General features: G+C 38.9%; 1 protein-coding gene across 1 annotated transcript in view; it reads left to right on the forward strand.

The window, feature by feature from the left end:
• The window catches only part of LOC146157496 (endothelin-converting enzyme-like 1), a 19,637-nt gene continuing 2,264 nt past the window's right edge, over positions 1-17,373 (forward strand). Inside the window, exons 1-17 of the mRNA XM_083388228.1 lie at positions 1-1,270; positions 1,802-1,986; positions 3,601-3,837; positions 4,706-4,759; positions 5,426-5,554; positions 6,131-6,211; positions 10,010-10,140; positions 10,485-10,599; positions 11,294-11,404; positions 12,024-12,122; positions 12,565-12,642; positions 13,241-13,344; positions 14,001-14,111; positions 15,167-15,234; positions 15,711-15,790; positions 16,566-16,631; positions 16,927-17,111. Coding sequence (XP_083244354.1) covers positions 1-1,270; positions 1,802-1,986; positions 3,601-3,837; positions 4,706-4,759; positions 5,426-5,554; positions 6,131-6,211; positions 10,010-10,140; positions 10,485-10,599; positions 11,294-11,404; positions 12,024-12,122; positions 12,565-12,642; positions 13,241-13,344; positions 14,001-14,111; positions 15,167-15,234; positions 15,711-15,790; positions 16,566-16,631; positions 16,927-17,111 — 3,104 coding nt within the window. The remainder of the gene's footprint in view (positions 1,271-1,801; positions 1,987-3,600; positions 3,838-4,705; positions 4,760-5,425; positions 5,555-6,130; positions 6,212-10,009; positions 10,141-10,484; positions 10,600-11,293; positions 11,405-12,023; positions 12,123-12,564; positions 12,643-13,240; positions 13,345-14,000; positions 14,112-15,166; positions 15,235-15,710; positions 15,791-16,565; positions 16,632-16,926; positions 17,112-17,373) is intronic.

Consider the following 17,373-nt stretch of genomic DNA (forward strand, 5'->3'; position numbering starts at 1 on the left):
ATGAGCGTTCACAGAAACAGTCAAGTCAAGTGTTTGCGGACATTCCAGGGCGGTGATGTCACCGTGACGTCATCTCCACAAACCATGACGTCATTCTCTAGCCGGAGTCGACCTACGGCAGAACCAATCACGTCATCGGGCGAGCAGGTGATGTCACTGGACGGCAGTCTGACGTCATCGCCGTACGCGAACCGCTCGCAGCGCGGCGTGACGTCACAGCAAGGTCGCTCAAGGTCGAAAAGCGTGGAGGAGGATTTGATCGAGCTTCCTCCTGAGATGCAAGAGACGATAGCGAGCAGGTATCAGCAGCAGCCTGGACGCAAGTCTAGTGTGATAAGGATTGATGCAAGGAGCTCGGCCGATAGATCTGATGGAGGGTCACTGAAGAGGAAAGTACCTTCACCAAGGGGGCCGATATCCCCCCAGCCCCCTGGGCTAGCGACCAGCCATGACCCAGGAGGAGCGGCTCGCGTATCTTCCGCCGGCGTGTCACGATCCGGAAGCCGGCATCCAATTGTAGCCTCACCTCCTCCTACTTCGTTCAGCTTCAACCAATCGCATCTCCAGGTGTCGGCCACGCCCTCGCCGCCGCCCTATCAGAACTCGCAGCACACGAGGCGCAGCGACGCCATTGTGGCGCAGGACGCGACGCTGCCCTACCAGCAGAAGCCGTTACGCAATCACAGCTCTTCAGCGCTGCACGAATCGCGATCCGCAAGGCCGGGACAAACCCAGAACACTGGCGGCGACGTTTGGGAGCCAAAGTACAACAAGAACACAGGACAGCGGGTCACATTCGCGCAAGACAAGAAGAGCTACCAGAAGGCGAACGGCAAGGACACCAGCCCGGTGAATGGTAAACAGCTGAGTCCGAGCGAACACCCCAAGGTTGCAGCTCCGGATGTTAACCCACACCCCAAGAAGAAACGCGGTATTTTCCAGCGCCGTAAAACACTCTGCCTCATAATCTGCCTTCTCATTCTTTTGTTGCTAGCCGCGATCATCCTTCTTGCGCACTTCGCGACACGCAACACCATGTCGCTAACGGTCGGCGACAGCGCGGACGCGACACTAAACAAAGTGTCGCGGTCCCCGCCGTCCCAGACCAGTGTCCAAGTCTTTCCGAGCTCGCCTAAGTTCACGCAGATCCCTCGCAATCCTTTGCCCGGGCCTGGGACTTCGGAGGATGGGTTTTGCTTAAGTCGGGATTGCGTACAAACGGCCGGAGCTATGCTCTCCAGAATGGATAAAACCATTAATCCGTGCTCAGGTTAGATTTTAAATTCTATTGCAAGCTATGACAGGAAAATATTGCGGACAGTAACCAGACTTATTTCAAACAGCTTTATAGGCGCTGGTCTTAAATCCTACAACTAAAATCGGCCCACATAATTAGGGCTAAGGTGCAGGTTATCATTTGGGTTCGGTTGGGTAAAGTGTTATTATATTTATTCATCCAGTTTGCAATTTTCAATTTTAACAGCTGGTTTCGTTACTGTACTTAGAAAAAAAGTGGTGGAATTTTAGACCGGTTTCCAGCTTTCCTTCCTTATATCATAGAAATGTGGTCAAAACCGTACACGGCGTACAGCATTTAATATACTGTCAGGCTCACTTTCAAAACTATAAGTTCATAATCAATTTCGGAGCATAATGGTTCGAGGTTTTACTAAGACGTAGTAAGAATATTAAAGCCCATACAGAAGTAGGTAGCATTTTAAACGTTTCGAATAACTCTTTATTCATTTTTAACATAGCGAGAATATAATTGATTTAATTTTAATTTGATCTTCCGTCCCAGATTTCTACAAGTATTCCTGCGGCGGGTGGCTGGCGAACAACTACTTGAAAGTTCACTACGACCAGTACGGAGTGAGCCATCAGATAGCGGAGAAAAACGATCGCATTCTGTACGAATTGCTGAGAAAGCCAGCACTCGATAAAGCCACCCAGCTTCAACAGAACGTAACCGACGCTGAGGAGAAGGTGAAATTTGATTTACAAAAGTATTACAAATGCAACGAATAAACAATTTTTATAAAATATCTAGTGAAAACACTTCATTTCACCCAAGACATTAAGTCATTTGTCCTAAAGACTTAAGTTAAGTCAAGGCATTTTGCCCGAAAAACTTAAGTCAAGTCAAGTCATTTTTCCAAAATACTTAAGTTAAGTCAAGGCATTTTGCCCGAAAAACTTAAGTCAAGTCAAGTCATTTTTCCAAAATACTTAAGTTAAGGCAAGGTATTTTGCCCAAATGACTTAAGTCAAGACATTTAAAAACAGTGACATAAGTGTACTTAAGTCAAGTCGTTGACTCAAGTCATTACAACACTGATCAGAAATGCAACACATGTTACGAGTAGGGATGTCCGATAATATCGGGTCGGAAACGATACCCAAAGTCAAGTTTAAGTATCGCCACTTGTCCGATACTGGGTTAATGTCCGTGCTGATCCGATTCCAAATTAATTTAGGCATTAAACTATGGTTGGGGACTTAAAAAAACGTTTTCGACTTTTCCACCCATAAAATTTGCCCGAATTTGCACAAAGGCCTGTATGATTCTGTGTTGGGTTCGTTGTGTCGTAATTTTACGAAGCCGTGTTTAATAAACTCAAATTCCATGAAACCAAAATTATAGATCTGTCTTGGCAAAGCAGGGCATTTAGCTCATTCGAAATTTTATTGACCAACGCAGATGATGAAAAAAGAACGAAGTTTTGTGTTCAGGTAGATTTTAAAACAATTTCACTAAATTATTGAACCTTTTGTTGATAATAATAAACACAAACCGCTCATCTGGAAATTGTAATTGTTAACCAACGTTTCGGCAACATTTTCAAATCGCCTTCTTCAGTGTGATTACACCGAACGCTCGTGGTACAATATGATATGAAAAACCCAAGGGAAAAAATGCAAGAAAAAGCGCGAGCAACAACAAGATAAGAAAGGATTTGCGATAACGAATTGCGTCTAAACCTTGTGCGGGTGTTTGTTGATAAATCGTTACAACGCCAGCTAGGACTGTGTCTGGAAAACGCCCATTAAAAGCTCTGTGATTGCATGTAACAAACAGATGTGCTGCCATCAATTAACACTACAATACACTGAAATCAGTTCTTCTGATATTTATTTGTTTGTTGACGTTTTAGCTCAACTATTCTGGCCACGTGCAGTAGCCTATATGTCTTGTGTTTAATGTCATCTTTGAATGTCACGAAACTATAATACTGTACGGCCTTATAATGCAAACAACTTTGCACAAAATTGAAGCAAAATGGTAGCAACAGCATATTTATTAACACTGCAATGGCGCCATTTTTGCCCCGAAAATCAAGTTCGCTCTTTGAGGAGAATTTCTGTTCGCCACTTAGTCAGCCGATCGGTTCATTTGCATTTGTTCGACAGGCCAAAATTTTTCCTGTCCGTTTGTTTATTGACCATAGTAGACGGTTACCATACTTACACTTATCTTTTTTCTTTATATTAAAATTCAACTTTTTTTTACCAAAGTGAAATCTTCAATTTAAAGTTTTATTAGCTCAAAAGTTATCGCCACTATGGCATCCGATAGGTTCATTTACATTTGTTCGACAGGCCAAAATCTTCTATAAGTCGTGCATCGACGTGGACACCATCGAGTTTCTGAGCGGGCGGCCAATCCTGGAAAAGCTGGGCGACCTGGGGGGCTGGGACGCCGTTGGAACCTGGAACCGTAAGTCGTGGAACCTAGACGAACAGCTGTACCAGTACCACGGCGCCCTGAGCGTCAGCGTCCTGTTTGGCATTAACGTCGACATTGACCCTTTTAACACGTCCAACTACATATTGCTGGTGAGCACTTGTTTTTTTTTTGTTTTTTTTTTTGTCTTTTTTTTATAAATAACAAGTTTAAGTCGCGGTCCAAGTCTATAAAAATAAACGTAAATTATTTAAATTAGTAAATTCGTCCTTTAAGCAATAACGTAACTGAAAAATATATCAGGGCTTAAAGCAAGCCAAATGTTTTTTGTGAAAACAATGAGTTAAGTAGGCTACGCCTATTTAAAAAAACATTTATGAAAATATTTTATTTAAATCCGACTCATTTACTTAAAGACTGAAGTCAAATCATTTAAAGCAGTGACGAAACTTCATTAAAAATTGCCTCGACCCGGGATTGAACCAGGGACCTTTAGATCTTCAGTCTAACGCTCTCCCGACTGAGCTATCAAGGCAGTGTGGCCAGTACGGGGATCGAACCCGCGACATTCGCGTTATTAGCACGACGCTCTAACCAACTGAGCTAACCGGCCGACGGTTTGCTTGCGCCAAAATGTAGTGCACGTTATTTTGCTGGTTTACTTGTTCACTTAAAGAGTTTTTTTTTGTAATTACCCATCCTAAAAAAGCACAAATAAAAAACAACATGGCGTCCACGAAGCTATTTTTGAACTAAAATAGGTTTTAAGCTTACACAAAAATTGGCAACAACATTTAAAAGTAAATGAATATACTAAATCGGTTGGTGCTTTATTGCGTAGCTGTGTATGATATGAGTAGGTTCTCCACAATACAATATTTGTTGTCACTCAGCAAATTGCATTCTACGAGCTGGGTCTATGTTTGCACAAAGGTACAAGTGTGTTGTTTATCCAATGTCAATATATTCATAGTAAGATAATCTGTAACCAAGACGATAACAATTTATTTTTTAATTTAGGTTGGGCAGGACGGAATTTTGACCTTTCCAGACAGGTCATTCTATACTTCACAGGTTGGTGATTTTTTTCGTAATAGTTTGTTGAATTTGAAGATTCAAGATTTTTTTCTCAATAATATGTTTAATTTAAAAATTCAAGGTATTTTTTCGAAATAATTTGTTAACTTTGAAGCTTCAAGATCTTTTTTCGAAATAATTTGTTAAATTAATGATAATCTTCCTAATTTAAAATCAAATTAAGTTTTATGGGTCGGACTGTACAACAACAAATCTATATATAGCTTGGGTGACTTGTTACATTTTTATTTTTATTGTTATCGAATATTCGCCCGGCTTACTAGCGACAATTTACCGCTATAGGTAAACACACTTGTTAAAATCAATGCTCTTTAATTGATGAAAGGGCAAAGTGTTGCCATGCAGATCACCCCGCGCAAAAAACTAAACACATGAGGCACTGAATAGGATATTCAATTATTTCATACCTTAATGTGCGCGGCCGGACAAAATTTTCTCACGGGACCCTTTTTGACACCTATGGTTTTGTTGGTTCAGATAAAGCACAAAATGCAGTTTAGTCAACGAAAACCGAGAGAGATCGAATGTTTTTTTTTCGTTTAGGTGACTTATGTGTTACGGCATTAAACAGCTTGTTTTCGGGTCTGAGCAGGCGACGGGTGGCGGGATGACATCTTACTCGATTAAAATTTCGCTTTACAGGGAAGTACGCCAAGCATGTGGGAAAAGTCGTTCGTCAAATGGGCCACCAAGCTGCTGGGCTTACTCGGTGCTTCCAACATACCGCGGATCGTAAACGAGGTTTACTCGTTCGAGTACGAGCTGGCGCAGGTGAGTCAGAGAAGTCGAAAAACAAGAGTTCGTCGCCGCAGGTTACGTAAATCGGTGAAATGCACCTAATTTCCCTGTTTTTGTGAAAAGGAGGTACCTTTGTAAGTGGTAACTTGTATTTATGATAATATTGGGTTTAAGTATTAAACATTTCTATGCAGTTAGGGTTGATGTACAGTTTTGGAAAGAAGGTATTTTTTCTGGGAAATTGTATTTATTATATTTATAATATGGGTTTAAGCATTATACATTCAATACACTTAGGGTTGATGTACAGGTGTAAATAGATTTTTCTTCATTGCTTATCCGCACGGAATTTTAAGGGTAAATAAAGAATAAAACTCGAAGTTTAAAAACCCGCGTAAAGACACGATCAGACATTATTTAAGGAATATATATTTCGTCTTTACTGGCATCGTTAGTTCTTTAATTCGAATGAAACCTGTCGTTACTCGTGTATTTAAACTTAAAAAAAAAAATTTAAGTAGGAACTTAAATTTTTTCGTTAATATGTTGACAAAGACTCTTCGGCCACAGCAATAGTGTTGGTAAAGTTGAATTTGCTTTTTTGCGCAGATACAAGTTCCGATTCAGCAAATACGAGCGCAGCAATACAGGAAGATCACGATCGCGGACCTGGGCAAGCTCTGCCCTCAAGTAAGTCCTTTATTCTGACGAACTCTCGCCTATTTCGCGTCGGCATAGGAGCGGTGTATTGATTTCGGCGATGTGCATCGATCAGGCGTCCAAGTCTGCCAGCGCTATGCCTTAAAATGAGATTAATGTCACTTTGCGACGTTTTGCGATCTTCTCCGATTGCGGTTTCCTGACGCGAATAACCGTCCATCGATTCGACTGATGCAATTAAATGGAATGAATGAAACTTTCCGTCCTTCAATAGGCTTATATCACAAGTGCAAGCACTTAGTTCATACTCGTCCTGCCTGTCGCATATAGCGTAAAATCAATAGCTACGCGTTAAAATGCGAGACTAAATTGAAGGCAGTTTGCTCGGCATTTGACAGGCTCCCATCAATGAGAAAAATATAGTTGTCTATCGTTAAATCATCGCAAAAAAGTTTCCTTTCCCTGAACAGTGCGTCTTAAATATTTACTGCTACGTGTCCAAAAAAAATGTACAGAACAAAGTTCATTTAGAAAATTTCTCGTTATACTGATGAGGGATTCGTTTGTTTGCTATTTTAGCGCCCTTATCACATGGCCCACATGCTTATCTAAAGTGCGTTTGCGGAAAACATGGATCAAAGTGTACATACTAAGGCTACCAAACTGTTGTATATGGAATTTGACAAAATAGTTTTTAGGAGAATGCCAAAGATTATGTATCTCGTGTAAATGAAGTCAAATTTCATAATTTTGCTTGCACTTCTCAGCCAAAAGGGTTATTGAAAAAGCAAACGTTTTTATGTTACATCTGCAAAATAGTAAAATAGTAAACGCTTGTAGTTCTACACGCGCCCTAGCGTAATGTTCTATTTCTAACAAAATAGCTTACTTTTGTGCAATAGTCGCCTAATGACTGTTAATGACGAAATTTCGAATGCTTTTTTAGGCCTGTATTCAGCTTTAGGCCCAATTTTCTAAAAATGCACAGCGATACCAACTTAGCGTCCCCGAGATCCGGCCAAGTTGCCATTCGCTCCGTCGGATTGCCATACTTCATTCTAGCAATATTGTCGTTAATAATTCACGAGCTTGTACGGCGCCGCAAAGCAGCAAGCCGCGTCCGGGGGCAAGAGCTCCTGATTGAATTTCATCCGCTACCAGGTTTGCCCGCAACACAGCAAGCGATCGCGGACCGGCTGCTGAAGCTGGTGCTGATATTGTCTTGCTGTTTTGGGTAGAACATGGGAAACTTTGGTCCATGTACCCCTTTGGGGATCCGTGAAATAGTTTTAGGGGTCCATGAAGGCATATTGGAAAGATTATATTTTTTATTTAAGAAGTAACAAATATTAGAAAAAAAAACAGTTTAATTAAAAAAAAAACGGATTTGCATCGAATGCATTTAGACTCTATTTCACTTTCACATTTTTTTCGACCGAAATCAACAGATTTAGATTCATTAAGTACATTTGTATTGTGACGTCAATTTATGACGTCATTTTTGAATTTCTGTGTGTTTAGGGTCATTAGGGGCTGTAAAAAAAGTTCAAGAACCCCTGGAGTAGAGCGTAATTTCGCGAGCAGGCGCGGGTCGCGTTACTTAGCGGGCGTGACATCGGAACTAATTTCTTGCGATCGGATGATATCGCACTTTGAAATAGCCGTTTGCATTGGCGCCCGGATTTTAGTCCTGAAGAAAAACAGACAAAGATTTATTTTTGATTTCACCATACAACAAAAATACAAACCTAAGTGATTTCATACCGAAATGGGTGGCCAACCAGTCAGATACCAAGAGCATTTTTTACTTGGTTAACCGCAAAGAGCCACATACACACAAGGAAAGAAAAGAATAACCCATAAATCCTTTTCTTGCTCACTTCATCAAATCGATCAAACTAAGTAAGACAAAAAATGCCTTTATTTGGTTAAACAGACAAAAGTTTGATTTGGAACAAGACGCCACGTGTTCGATATAATGGCATTTTTAAGATGATTTAAACAAATAACTTGAAGGTTATTGATTTACAGGCTGCAGAGAAAACCAACAAATGTTTTCGCGAAGTGCAAAAAGGCACTGTTTTTTGCGTGTATCTTGTTTTAAAAGGGTTACTTACCATACAATGGTATTAAGACAAACAGTCTGAACCGGCAATAATCGATAACTTAACCTTACCCAAACGAAATCGACACATTCTAAAAAAAAAATAAAAAAAAAATAAAAAAAAAGTGCAACATGAAACTCGCGAGCCGCGTGTTGGACTATACTAACTTCGCTCTAAAAAAATTGTAGTATTTGTTGTGTACTGTTGTTATTTCGATTTTTTAAGTATCCTTTTTTCTTACAATAATATCTGTAAGTGAGAAGACAGAAGAGTGGTAAATCAATTTGTATATCGTTGAAACTTGTTGTATTTTATTATTCGCTTTTCTCAATTCTTTGCAACTTAATTATGGCTAGCTTTTCTTTAAGCAGGAAAAAAACCGAGTCAGCTAAAACATAAGTGCTTTACATTACTTTTTACGAGACGAGTATTTTCGGCGACCTAGGCTATATATACTTTCCTTGACAGGCTATTTTTTTATACAAGTCTGGTAGTTAAAATAGACCATCGCCTCGGTGTACCGCAAACGAGAAAAAACTTAGCGTCAAACTGAAGTCCCCCTCCGTCGTTTGGTCCGTCTGTCTGATTTTCTGTCGGCCAACTGACGGGCGCGTCAGGCGTTAAATTGACTCTGGATTGCTGGACAATATGAAGTCCATCGATCTGGCATAATGCGCGCGCGCAATCGACTCAAAAAGCACCGTCCGTCGCTCTCGTGACGCTCCCGACATGGTTATTGCCTCACCGGCGCGACCCAGAAAGATGACGGAGCGATGTTAGATCGAATTAAAGTGTGACGCCGGGCGGCGAAAACGAAATTTCGTGTCGGCCGACATTGCTTTGCGCCGGAGAGGGAAAATGGCAGTGGCAGAATGCGGCGAAATGGAAATGTATTCCCGCCTGACTAAGTCTGCATGGGAATTTTTTTGCTTCCCTTGACGCAAATGGCGCTATTTGTTGATTGCTAACGAATCGCAAAGACTTATGGGATGGAATAGTAATGAGGCAATCATTTAGTGTTGTAATGAGTTGCACTTAAGTCACTGTTTTCAAGTGACGTGAATTGACTTAAGTCTTTTGAACTAAATGACTTGACTTGACTCAAGTTTTTTTACCTAAATTCCTTGACTTAAGTTTTTTCGACCTAATTGACTTGACTTGACTTGAGTTTTTTTTACCTAAATGACTTGACTTAAGTCGTTTGACCTAAAGGAGCAAGTCGTGAAACAACCATGTCACCAATGCTTTCTACATTCTGTTAGTAGCAACTTTACGTTAAAGGTCAACTACAAATATAACGAGGCTCGATTTTAACTTTTTTTTTGCATACCTATGCAGAACGTTAACTGGTAGAAAACAGTTGTGTCTCATATAAAAACGGTTTTAACAGTGATTTAAGTAAAATATGTCTAAGTCATTCGTAAAATAACTTAAGTCAAAGTCCGACTAAAAAAATAACATAAACGCAACATAAAATACGCAAATTGTTTATGTGCAAAAGTAAAGATAAATAACACAATTTTATAACAAAAATGCTTGATGAAAACATTAATTTTAACCCGAGTCATTTGTCTAAAAGACCGAAGTCAAGTCAAGTCATTTTGCCCAAAATACTCATGTCAAGTAAAGTCATTTGCAAACGTAAAGTGCACTTAAGTCATTACAACACCGGTTTTTAAAAACAACACTTAACGTCCAATGAATTACCGATAAACATTCTCAGATCGACTGGTTTTGGATCTTCCAGCGAATCAGTGTGAGCGTACCACTGACGCCGAACACTGAGCTAATGATCCAGGGAACCGAGAGCTACTTTCGGGATCTTTCGCGGCTGCTCGAGACCACGGATCGGAGGTAGGCAAATATAATGGACTTTATGCAACAAGCGATTTGTCATCTTGGCAATTTTAAATACATGGGCAAACCATGCATTATCCTTATTGAAATACCACGAACTTTGCAAAACGTCCTGTCAACAAACAGAATACAGGAAGTCGTAATTTATTTTGATTTTCTTCAAGGTAACGTTGGTAGTTAAGGTGATTCCAATATCGTCACACGCCAGTTTCAGAAGTTATTATCAAGCTTTGGTATAACTCAACCATGATGCCAATAGAAAACGAACACGACGTTTTTTTGTTTTTTGCTGTGGCCGAAGTAATTCGAATGTGTTTAACACAAGATTTGTTCTAACACAGAGTGGTTCACAACTACTTGGTGTGGAGGTTTGTCTTCTCATGGTCATCACGATTGTCCGTCCCTTTCCGAAACGTTGCTCCTGAGTTGCGATACGACATTTACGGAACGACAAAGGTAAAGTACATATACTATATAACCAAGGATATTGCCACCTAAGAGATAAAAATATGTGTTCCAAGGCGCGCACACCTTATTGTCATAAGTAACTAGCTATAATGCGAATGTTGAAGCAGGCAATCGGACTTGGTTTAGCCCAGGGGCTATTTTTCAAACTGGGCACGAGGTTATTCCTCATTTTTTTGCTATTTAAACTATAGTTAAAAGCAAAATTTTATTGCGCTTTGTGCAAATATTTTATAGTTAGACCGCGTTTCCATTACAAAATCTTAGTTTTATTCCTGATTAACAGTCGTTTTGGTTGTTATAATAAGATGCGTAAAGTCTACACAGTTAAAATTTAACCGCCCGCAGAGACCTTTCTGAGTTTGATTTTGGTCCGCGACCAGAACAAGTTGTCCACCCCTGGTCTAGCCGTTTAGTGACAATTCTGAGAGTCGTTGTAAATGAGCGTGTTTGTTTTTCTACTTGACCTGATGAAGCACGGTTGTGCGAAAGTTTGTATAGAGAATCAACACATTTTGTCTTTATATAGTGCAACCTGATTGTAACACCGACAGTTACCAACGCTCTTAAAAAGTAAACAAAGTTTTTTTTTTACATATTGTACCCATAAATTGTAACAAAAATTTATTTGGTGGTATATCTCCGGTAGTAAACGTTTCTTTAAGTTTTTTTTTCAACGTTTAAGGATACGATGCAGAGGTCTGAGGAATGTCTGTGGTTTGTGAAGCAGCAATTCGCAACCGCGGTCGGTATAATGTTCGTGCGTGCCACATTTCCTCCGGAGGCGAAAAGAAAGGTAAGTTGATATTTCAAAGGTTAGAACAAAGCGCTTTATGTGACGGTATATCTTCACTAAATTTTTATATTCGCTTATTTAGCATTCGGTTTAACCGGTGTTGTAACGACTTGACTTAAGTGCACTTAAGTCACTGTTTTCAAATGACTTGGTTTGACTTGAGTCTTTTGGACAAAACGACTTGACTTGACTTTGACTTGAAGTCTTTCAAACAAATGACTTGTGTTAAAATTAAGTGTTTTTATTGAGCATTTTTTTAGAAAATTGGGTATTTATCTTAAATTTTCGACGTAAAACAATTAGCTTGCTATATGTTGCGTTTTGTGTTATTTTTTAGTTAAGTTACTGCTCATAATCGGGACTAGTTTACGAATTTTAATAGTATAAACTTTAATTTTTATGACAAGGATTTGATTTGAAATTGACTTGCTCTAATTATGACTTGACTGGGATATAACTTGTTATTTATTCAAAATCACTTGGACTTCACTTCTTTTAAAAATGACTTGAATTGGACTAAAGTTTTTTAAAAAATGACTTGACCTGGACTTCATTTTAAAATGACTTGTTTACCACATTGGGTTTAACCGTTACAGCAAATTGCTTGTACACTTTTCAGGTTGAGGAAATTACAAGGTATGTGAAGCAGGCGTTCAGTCGGAACTTGGAAACTCTGCCATGGGCCAACCGCACCATCCGCGCCCAAATGACCACTCAGGTAACACTATTAGAGGGCTGCTGAATGTATCAGTTAACGAAGTAACGTTAAACCCGACTCCAGCCATAAGACCGAACTAAGAACAACATCAGCGTCCAAATAAAACACAGTTCGGAATAAGACCAAAATAGGACTAAAGGTTTGTAGTCGTAATAGCGTATAAATCGAAATAAGCGCTAAACCAGTCGGAATAAGACTTAAATGTTCAGAACACGACCTATGCAACATTCTACCTAACTTTAAATCCCACCCCTAATTACATCACTAACTCTCTAAGAATTTTAACCCTAACTCAATTTCTAACCCCCTGCAAATTTGGCTTTAATAGGTCGTTGGTCTTAATGCTATGGTTGCATGGATTTTTCTGCTTAAGATATTATTGATTTTTAGATCTTATTGTGTGCTCCCGATAAACCGCATAACACTGCTATTGTTGTTTCAGCTCAACAACATGGCGTTCAAGATTGGGTTTGACGAACGACTCTACAAATATCCGGCATTAGTTGAGCGCCAATACGACGTAAGTGTTATTACGATTACAAATTAACTTTTTAGCTCTAAACCGCCATTTTGCTCGAAGTTTTAGGCAAACACTATGATTTTACATTTATATATATATAGGCCTTTATAGAAAACACTTTTTAAGTAGGATGCGCATTTGGCTTACATCAGACTCGGGACTGGAGTACGACCACGTAAAGCTACCAGATTCCCGAGTCCGACATGCGCATGCGCAGTACCAAATTTCGAAACTGATAAGGAAGAAAAACCGTAAATTGTAAAAAGGTAATAGCATATGGCGGATATTTGCCAACCATATATTGAGTGAATAAATTATATGACACCCCTATAAGTGGATTGTTGAATATCCACTGTATTTGTAACGCAAATTTCCGGATTACATACTGTAGAGTCAGGGTCGGGCTCGGGTCTTTGGAGTCGTCTTCGGGTTTATTTTTTGCCGAAGTCGGACTCGAGTTACTTTTAAACAACTCCGCAGCCCTGGCAGGTATAAAGCCGCATGACGTCATGCTTACGCTAACGGAACCGTGGACGGAAAAAGATCGATAATTTAAAGTGCTCTGCGCACCTAACTTTAACCGCTTTGCTCTGATTAGTTTCAGGTGAGCGAGGATTCTTTCTTTAACAACTACCTGGAAAGCGTTAAGTCGAGGATATTGAAGACTGTCGCCAAACTGGGACAATCAGTCGTGCGAAATGAGTAAGGAGAGGAATTTTAATGATTTTTTTTATTTTTAAATGTAGATTTTGGATCGATTGTATTATAAATGGTGGTCGCCGTAAACATACGCAGCGTGTGTATATTTTTATTTCATTTATAAGGTCAGAGATTTCAGAATACTTAAACGGTGGCAAACTGAATATGTAAAATATGAAGATATCTTCTCGCCCTTACGTGTAAATTGTAATTTGTAAGTTCTGGTAAATGATGACGCCTTATTTAGTGTCGAAATATATTTCTCTTTTAAATGACCAGAATTTACAAATGACTGAATTTGACCAAGTCAAAAAGTCTAAAGAATATTTACTTAATTAGCGAGCAGGAATTACAATTTGCCAATTTTTATACTTGCCCATGGGAAACTACAAGACCCCATAAATAATAATTTTTGAAATTTTTTATACCTGATTAACATGTTGACAGCGGAATCGCTTTATTATCGGTACCCGAAGTCAATTTTCACAACAATTATTAAATAAATTCATGAATTATAGTTAATTTAAACGCTCACACTTTTTTAGTTATCCAACTAAGGCGTAACAATGAATGACAAATTAACTCTGAACCAGCACAGCTACTCTCTTTAGGAATAGGTTGTATTCGTTTTTCGTTTCTAAACCAGGGCCCTGTTACAGATGGACTTTGCCGTTTTACAGCACGGGAGCCTTCTACATGAGACAAACCAACGAAATGATCATTCCAGCCGGTCTGCTACAACCTCCTATGTTCGACCTACGATCACCGATGTGAGCTGACTTGAACGTTTCTGTCGTACACGTTATACGCGAGTTTAAAGATATACCATAAAAGAAAAACAAATTTGGAGAATAATTTTTTTGGGATTCCCCATTTTTTTTTAATTTGCTTCTTTTTTATTTAAGGTGTTAAACATTTTAACTAATATTTAATCTAATCAGAAATCAATAAAAATATTAATTTAAGAACTTAAACGTTGATATCGTACACGTTATAAGCGAAGTTGCAGATTTATTATAAAACGAAAAAACAATTTAGGAGACAAATTTCTTGGCATGGCCAATTGTTTTCAATTTGCTTTTGTTTTTATTTAGGGTGTTAAACATTTTAACCAATATTTTATTTATTTAGAAATCATTAAAAATATTAATTTGACATTTGAAGACCTGAGTTAAAGAACTACTTCAGTCACAAAATACAAATTTTGAGATAATCGACTTTAAAGATTTGTATAGCTGCCAAAAAATCACGTTTTTAACTACATTGGTTTTGTATATCACTCAATCGATGATGCTCATGTGCTAAAAGAAGCTCATTATTGTTGAACTTGGCCTTAAAATATTTTTGTTTAACTGAGTATTTGCCTTAGGAAACTTTTCCACTTAAATTGACGCTTTATATAGAATTCGGTGGTAATAGATGGATAGGTTATTTATTCGGGACATCGAACGTAAAGGAATTAAAAATACAAACACACAGCTACGAAAATTATGGTTCTGGGTAATAAGCGAATACAGTAGAGTTTTCAGATAATTTTTACCACAGAGACGTAGGCCTCAACTAACAACTATAGAACTCATTTCTGGCCAAATCATAATTTTGTGACTTATGTAATTTGAAAACAAAAATGTGGCTTATGTAGTTTTCAACTTCGTTTGCTATAAAGGTGTCTGTCCAATTGAATCAATGTTCTTAACATGTATTGCATACAAATTCAATTTTTAGTCCTGCTTGTATAGCTGTAGAGTGTACACGCTGTACAACAGGGTCTTTCTAGAAGTTCGTTTAGCAGCGGAGAATGTGTTCTAATTAGCTTTCTTATAAGGGTGCTGAACTTCGGATCGATCGGCTCGACGATTGCGCACGAGATTCTACACGGATTTGAAACTTGGGGTAGGCCAATCGTGTAATTTGATACTGCTGTAACCTAAACCTATCGTCTGTCGTTTGCAAGAACGACTCAATATTTTTTCTATGTTTTGAAAACGATCAGGATAAAGAAACAGTGTCTTTTTTGCAAAAAAAAGTGAACGGATTTGTTTTACTTCGGAGCATAATGGTCGGAGGTTGTAGTCAATATCAAAGCCCATAGAGAAGTAGGAACCATTTTGAACGTTTCGAAAAAATCCTAAGTTAATGGCTTGAGGTTGTAGTTAGACGTTCAAAGCCCATGCATAAATACTAAATAGGCACCATTTTAATTTTTTCGAATAACGAGTTATTCACGGATCAGTGTTTTCTCACCAAATTCAAAATGAATAAAAAGTTATTCGAAACGTTCAAAATACCACCTACTTCTGTATGGGCTTGACATTTTTTACTGATTCTGTTTTGAAAAACTGTCGTTAAAATTTCTTCCGCTTTTTTAGTGTTCGAGGCACCCGGAGATATTACTGACTGCGTGTTACGGAAGTATTCAAGTTACGAGGTGAAATCACAAAACCTTAAGGTGCGTTCGGCTTTGATGCTTAAATACTCTTCTATATACGCAGAATATGGCTCTGTTAACCAAGCACAACATGGCAGGATTACTTTTGGTTAACTATAAGCTAATGCCTGCTTATAATAAGAATTTCGTTAAACTTTGAAAAAAATGGTTACTTTTGGTTAACTATAAGCTAATGCCTGCTTATAATAGGAATTTCGTTAAACTTTGAAAAACATGGTTACTATTGGTTACATATAAGCTAATGCCTGCTTATAATAAGAATTTCGTTAAACTTTGAAAAACATGGTTACTATTGGTTACATATAAGCTAATGCCTGCTTATAATAGGAATTTCGTTAACCTTAAAAATGGGTCGCTAGCGGTTTAGACTTGTTACAGTTTTCGTTAACTAATAGCACGATTACCAAGATGGATCAACATAATATACATTAGACTACGTTAAATACTAGGCTAGTAAACCCGTGTAAATAGCGGTGCTCGATGGTCGTTCCGTCATTATACCCAAGTCGACAGCAAATATATCCACTTGTGTCTTACTAAACGTAAACTAATGAAAGACACACACAAACATATGTGTTTAATAACATCTGTGATCTAACCCCTCGGAAGTTGCTTTATGACCAACGATTACGGCTTCCGTATCAATAGCACACCGAAAAGCCATCGCAAACTCGCCGAATGTAAACGTAAAACTACTACGAAATTTAGTCAACACTAAATGATATAAATTTTATTCGATGGTGTATAAACGATTTGTTTTGGTTGATTACTGCAGTTGGACGGTGGAATGACATTACGAGAAAATATCGCCGACATGGGAGGACTCAAAATCGTTTACAAGGTATTTTACTATTAGGTCTGGTATAAAATATTCAAGTGCAGGCAGTTTATGCCAAAATGAGCAGTCTCGTGCTGTTCACTCGTGAAGTTTTAAACGCGCACGTTTACAGAGTCGATTGTACTTATCGTAAGAAAAACTTTAAGTTCTGATTTACCTAAATATTCATTTCTTGTGGCTCACACCCACTAATCAACTTGCCCAGCACCAGAAAAGTACAATACAAACTTAATTATATTGAAATCAATATAAATTGCAATACAGTCACCATCATTGTCGGTTCCGTATTATTTCGCAGGCTTATCGCATCTGGGTGACAGAACACCGGAAAGAGCTGCGCGCACAGCGCCCCCTGCCGGTGAGCGGTATGGACGCCGACCAGCTGTTTTTCGTCAGCTTCGCGCAGAGCTGGTGCATGAAACGCACAGGGGCGTCCGAGCGGTTTCAACTCACGCGAAGCAACCACTCACCGGAGAATTTTAGGTTAGTAGCGTTCACTATGTCTTATATCCAGGATTTTGAATCGGACTTGGGACTCGACGGGGTCGGTTTGTTTTGCTGGAGTCGGGATTCTACTAAGACCATAAAACTACTGAGCCCGACGTGCGCACTACCGGATTTCAAAACTGATTGCCGCCAGCTGTAAATTGTAAGGGTGGAATAGCAAATGGTTGGATATATTCCAACCATATATTGTGGGTGAACAATTATATGGCACCCTTATTAGGGGGTTGCTGAATATGCA

This window comes from Ascidiella aspersa, chromosome 4, assembly GCF_963924565.1.
Source record: "Ascidiella aspersa chromosome 4, kaAscAspe10.2, whole genome shotgun sequence".
Classification (NCBI taxonomy): Eukaryota; Metazoa; Chordata; class Ascidiacea; order Phlebobranchia; family Ascidiidae; genus Ascidiella; species Ascidiella aspersa.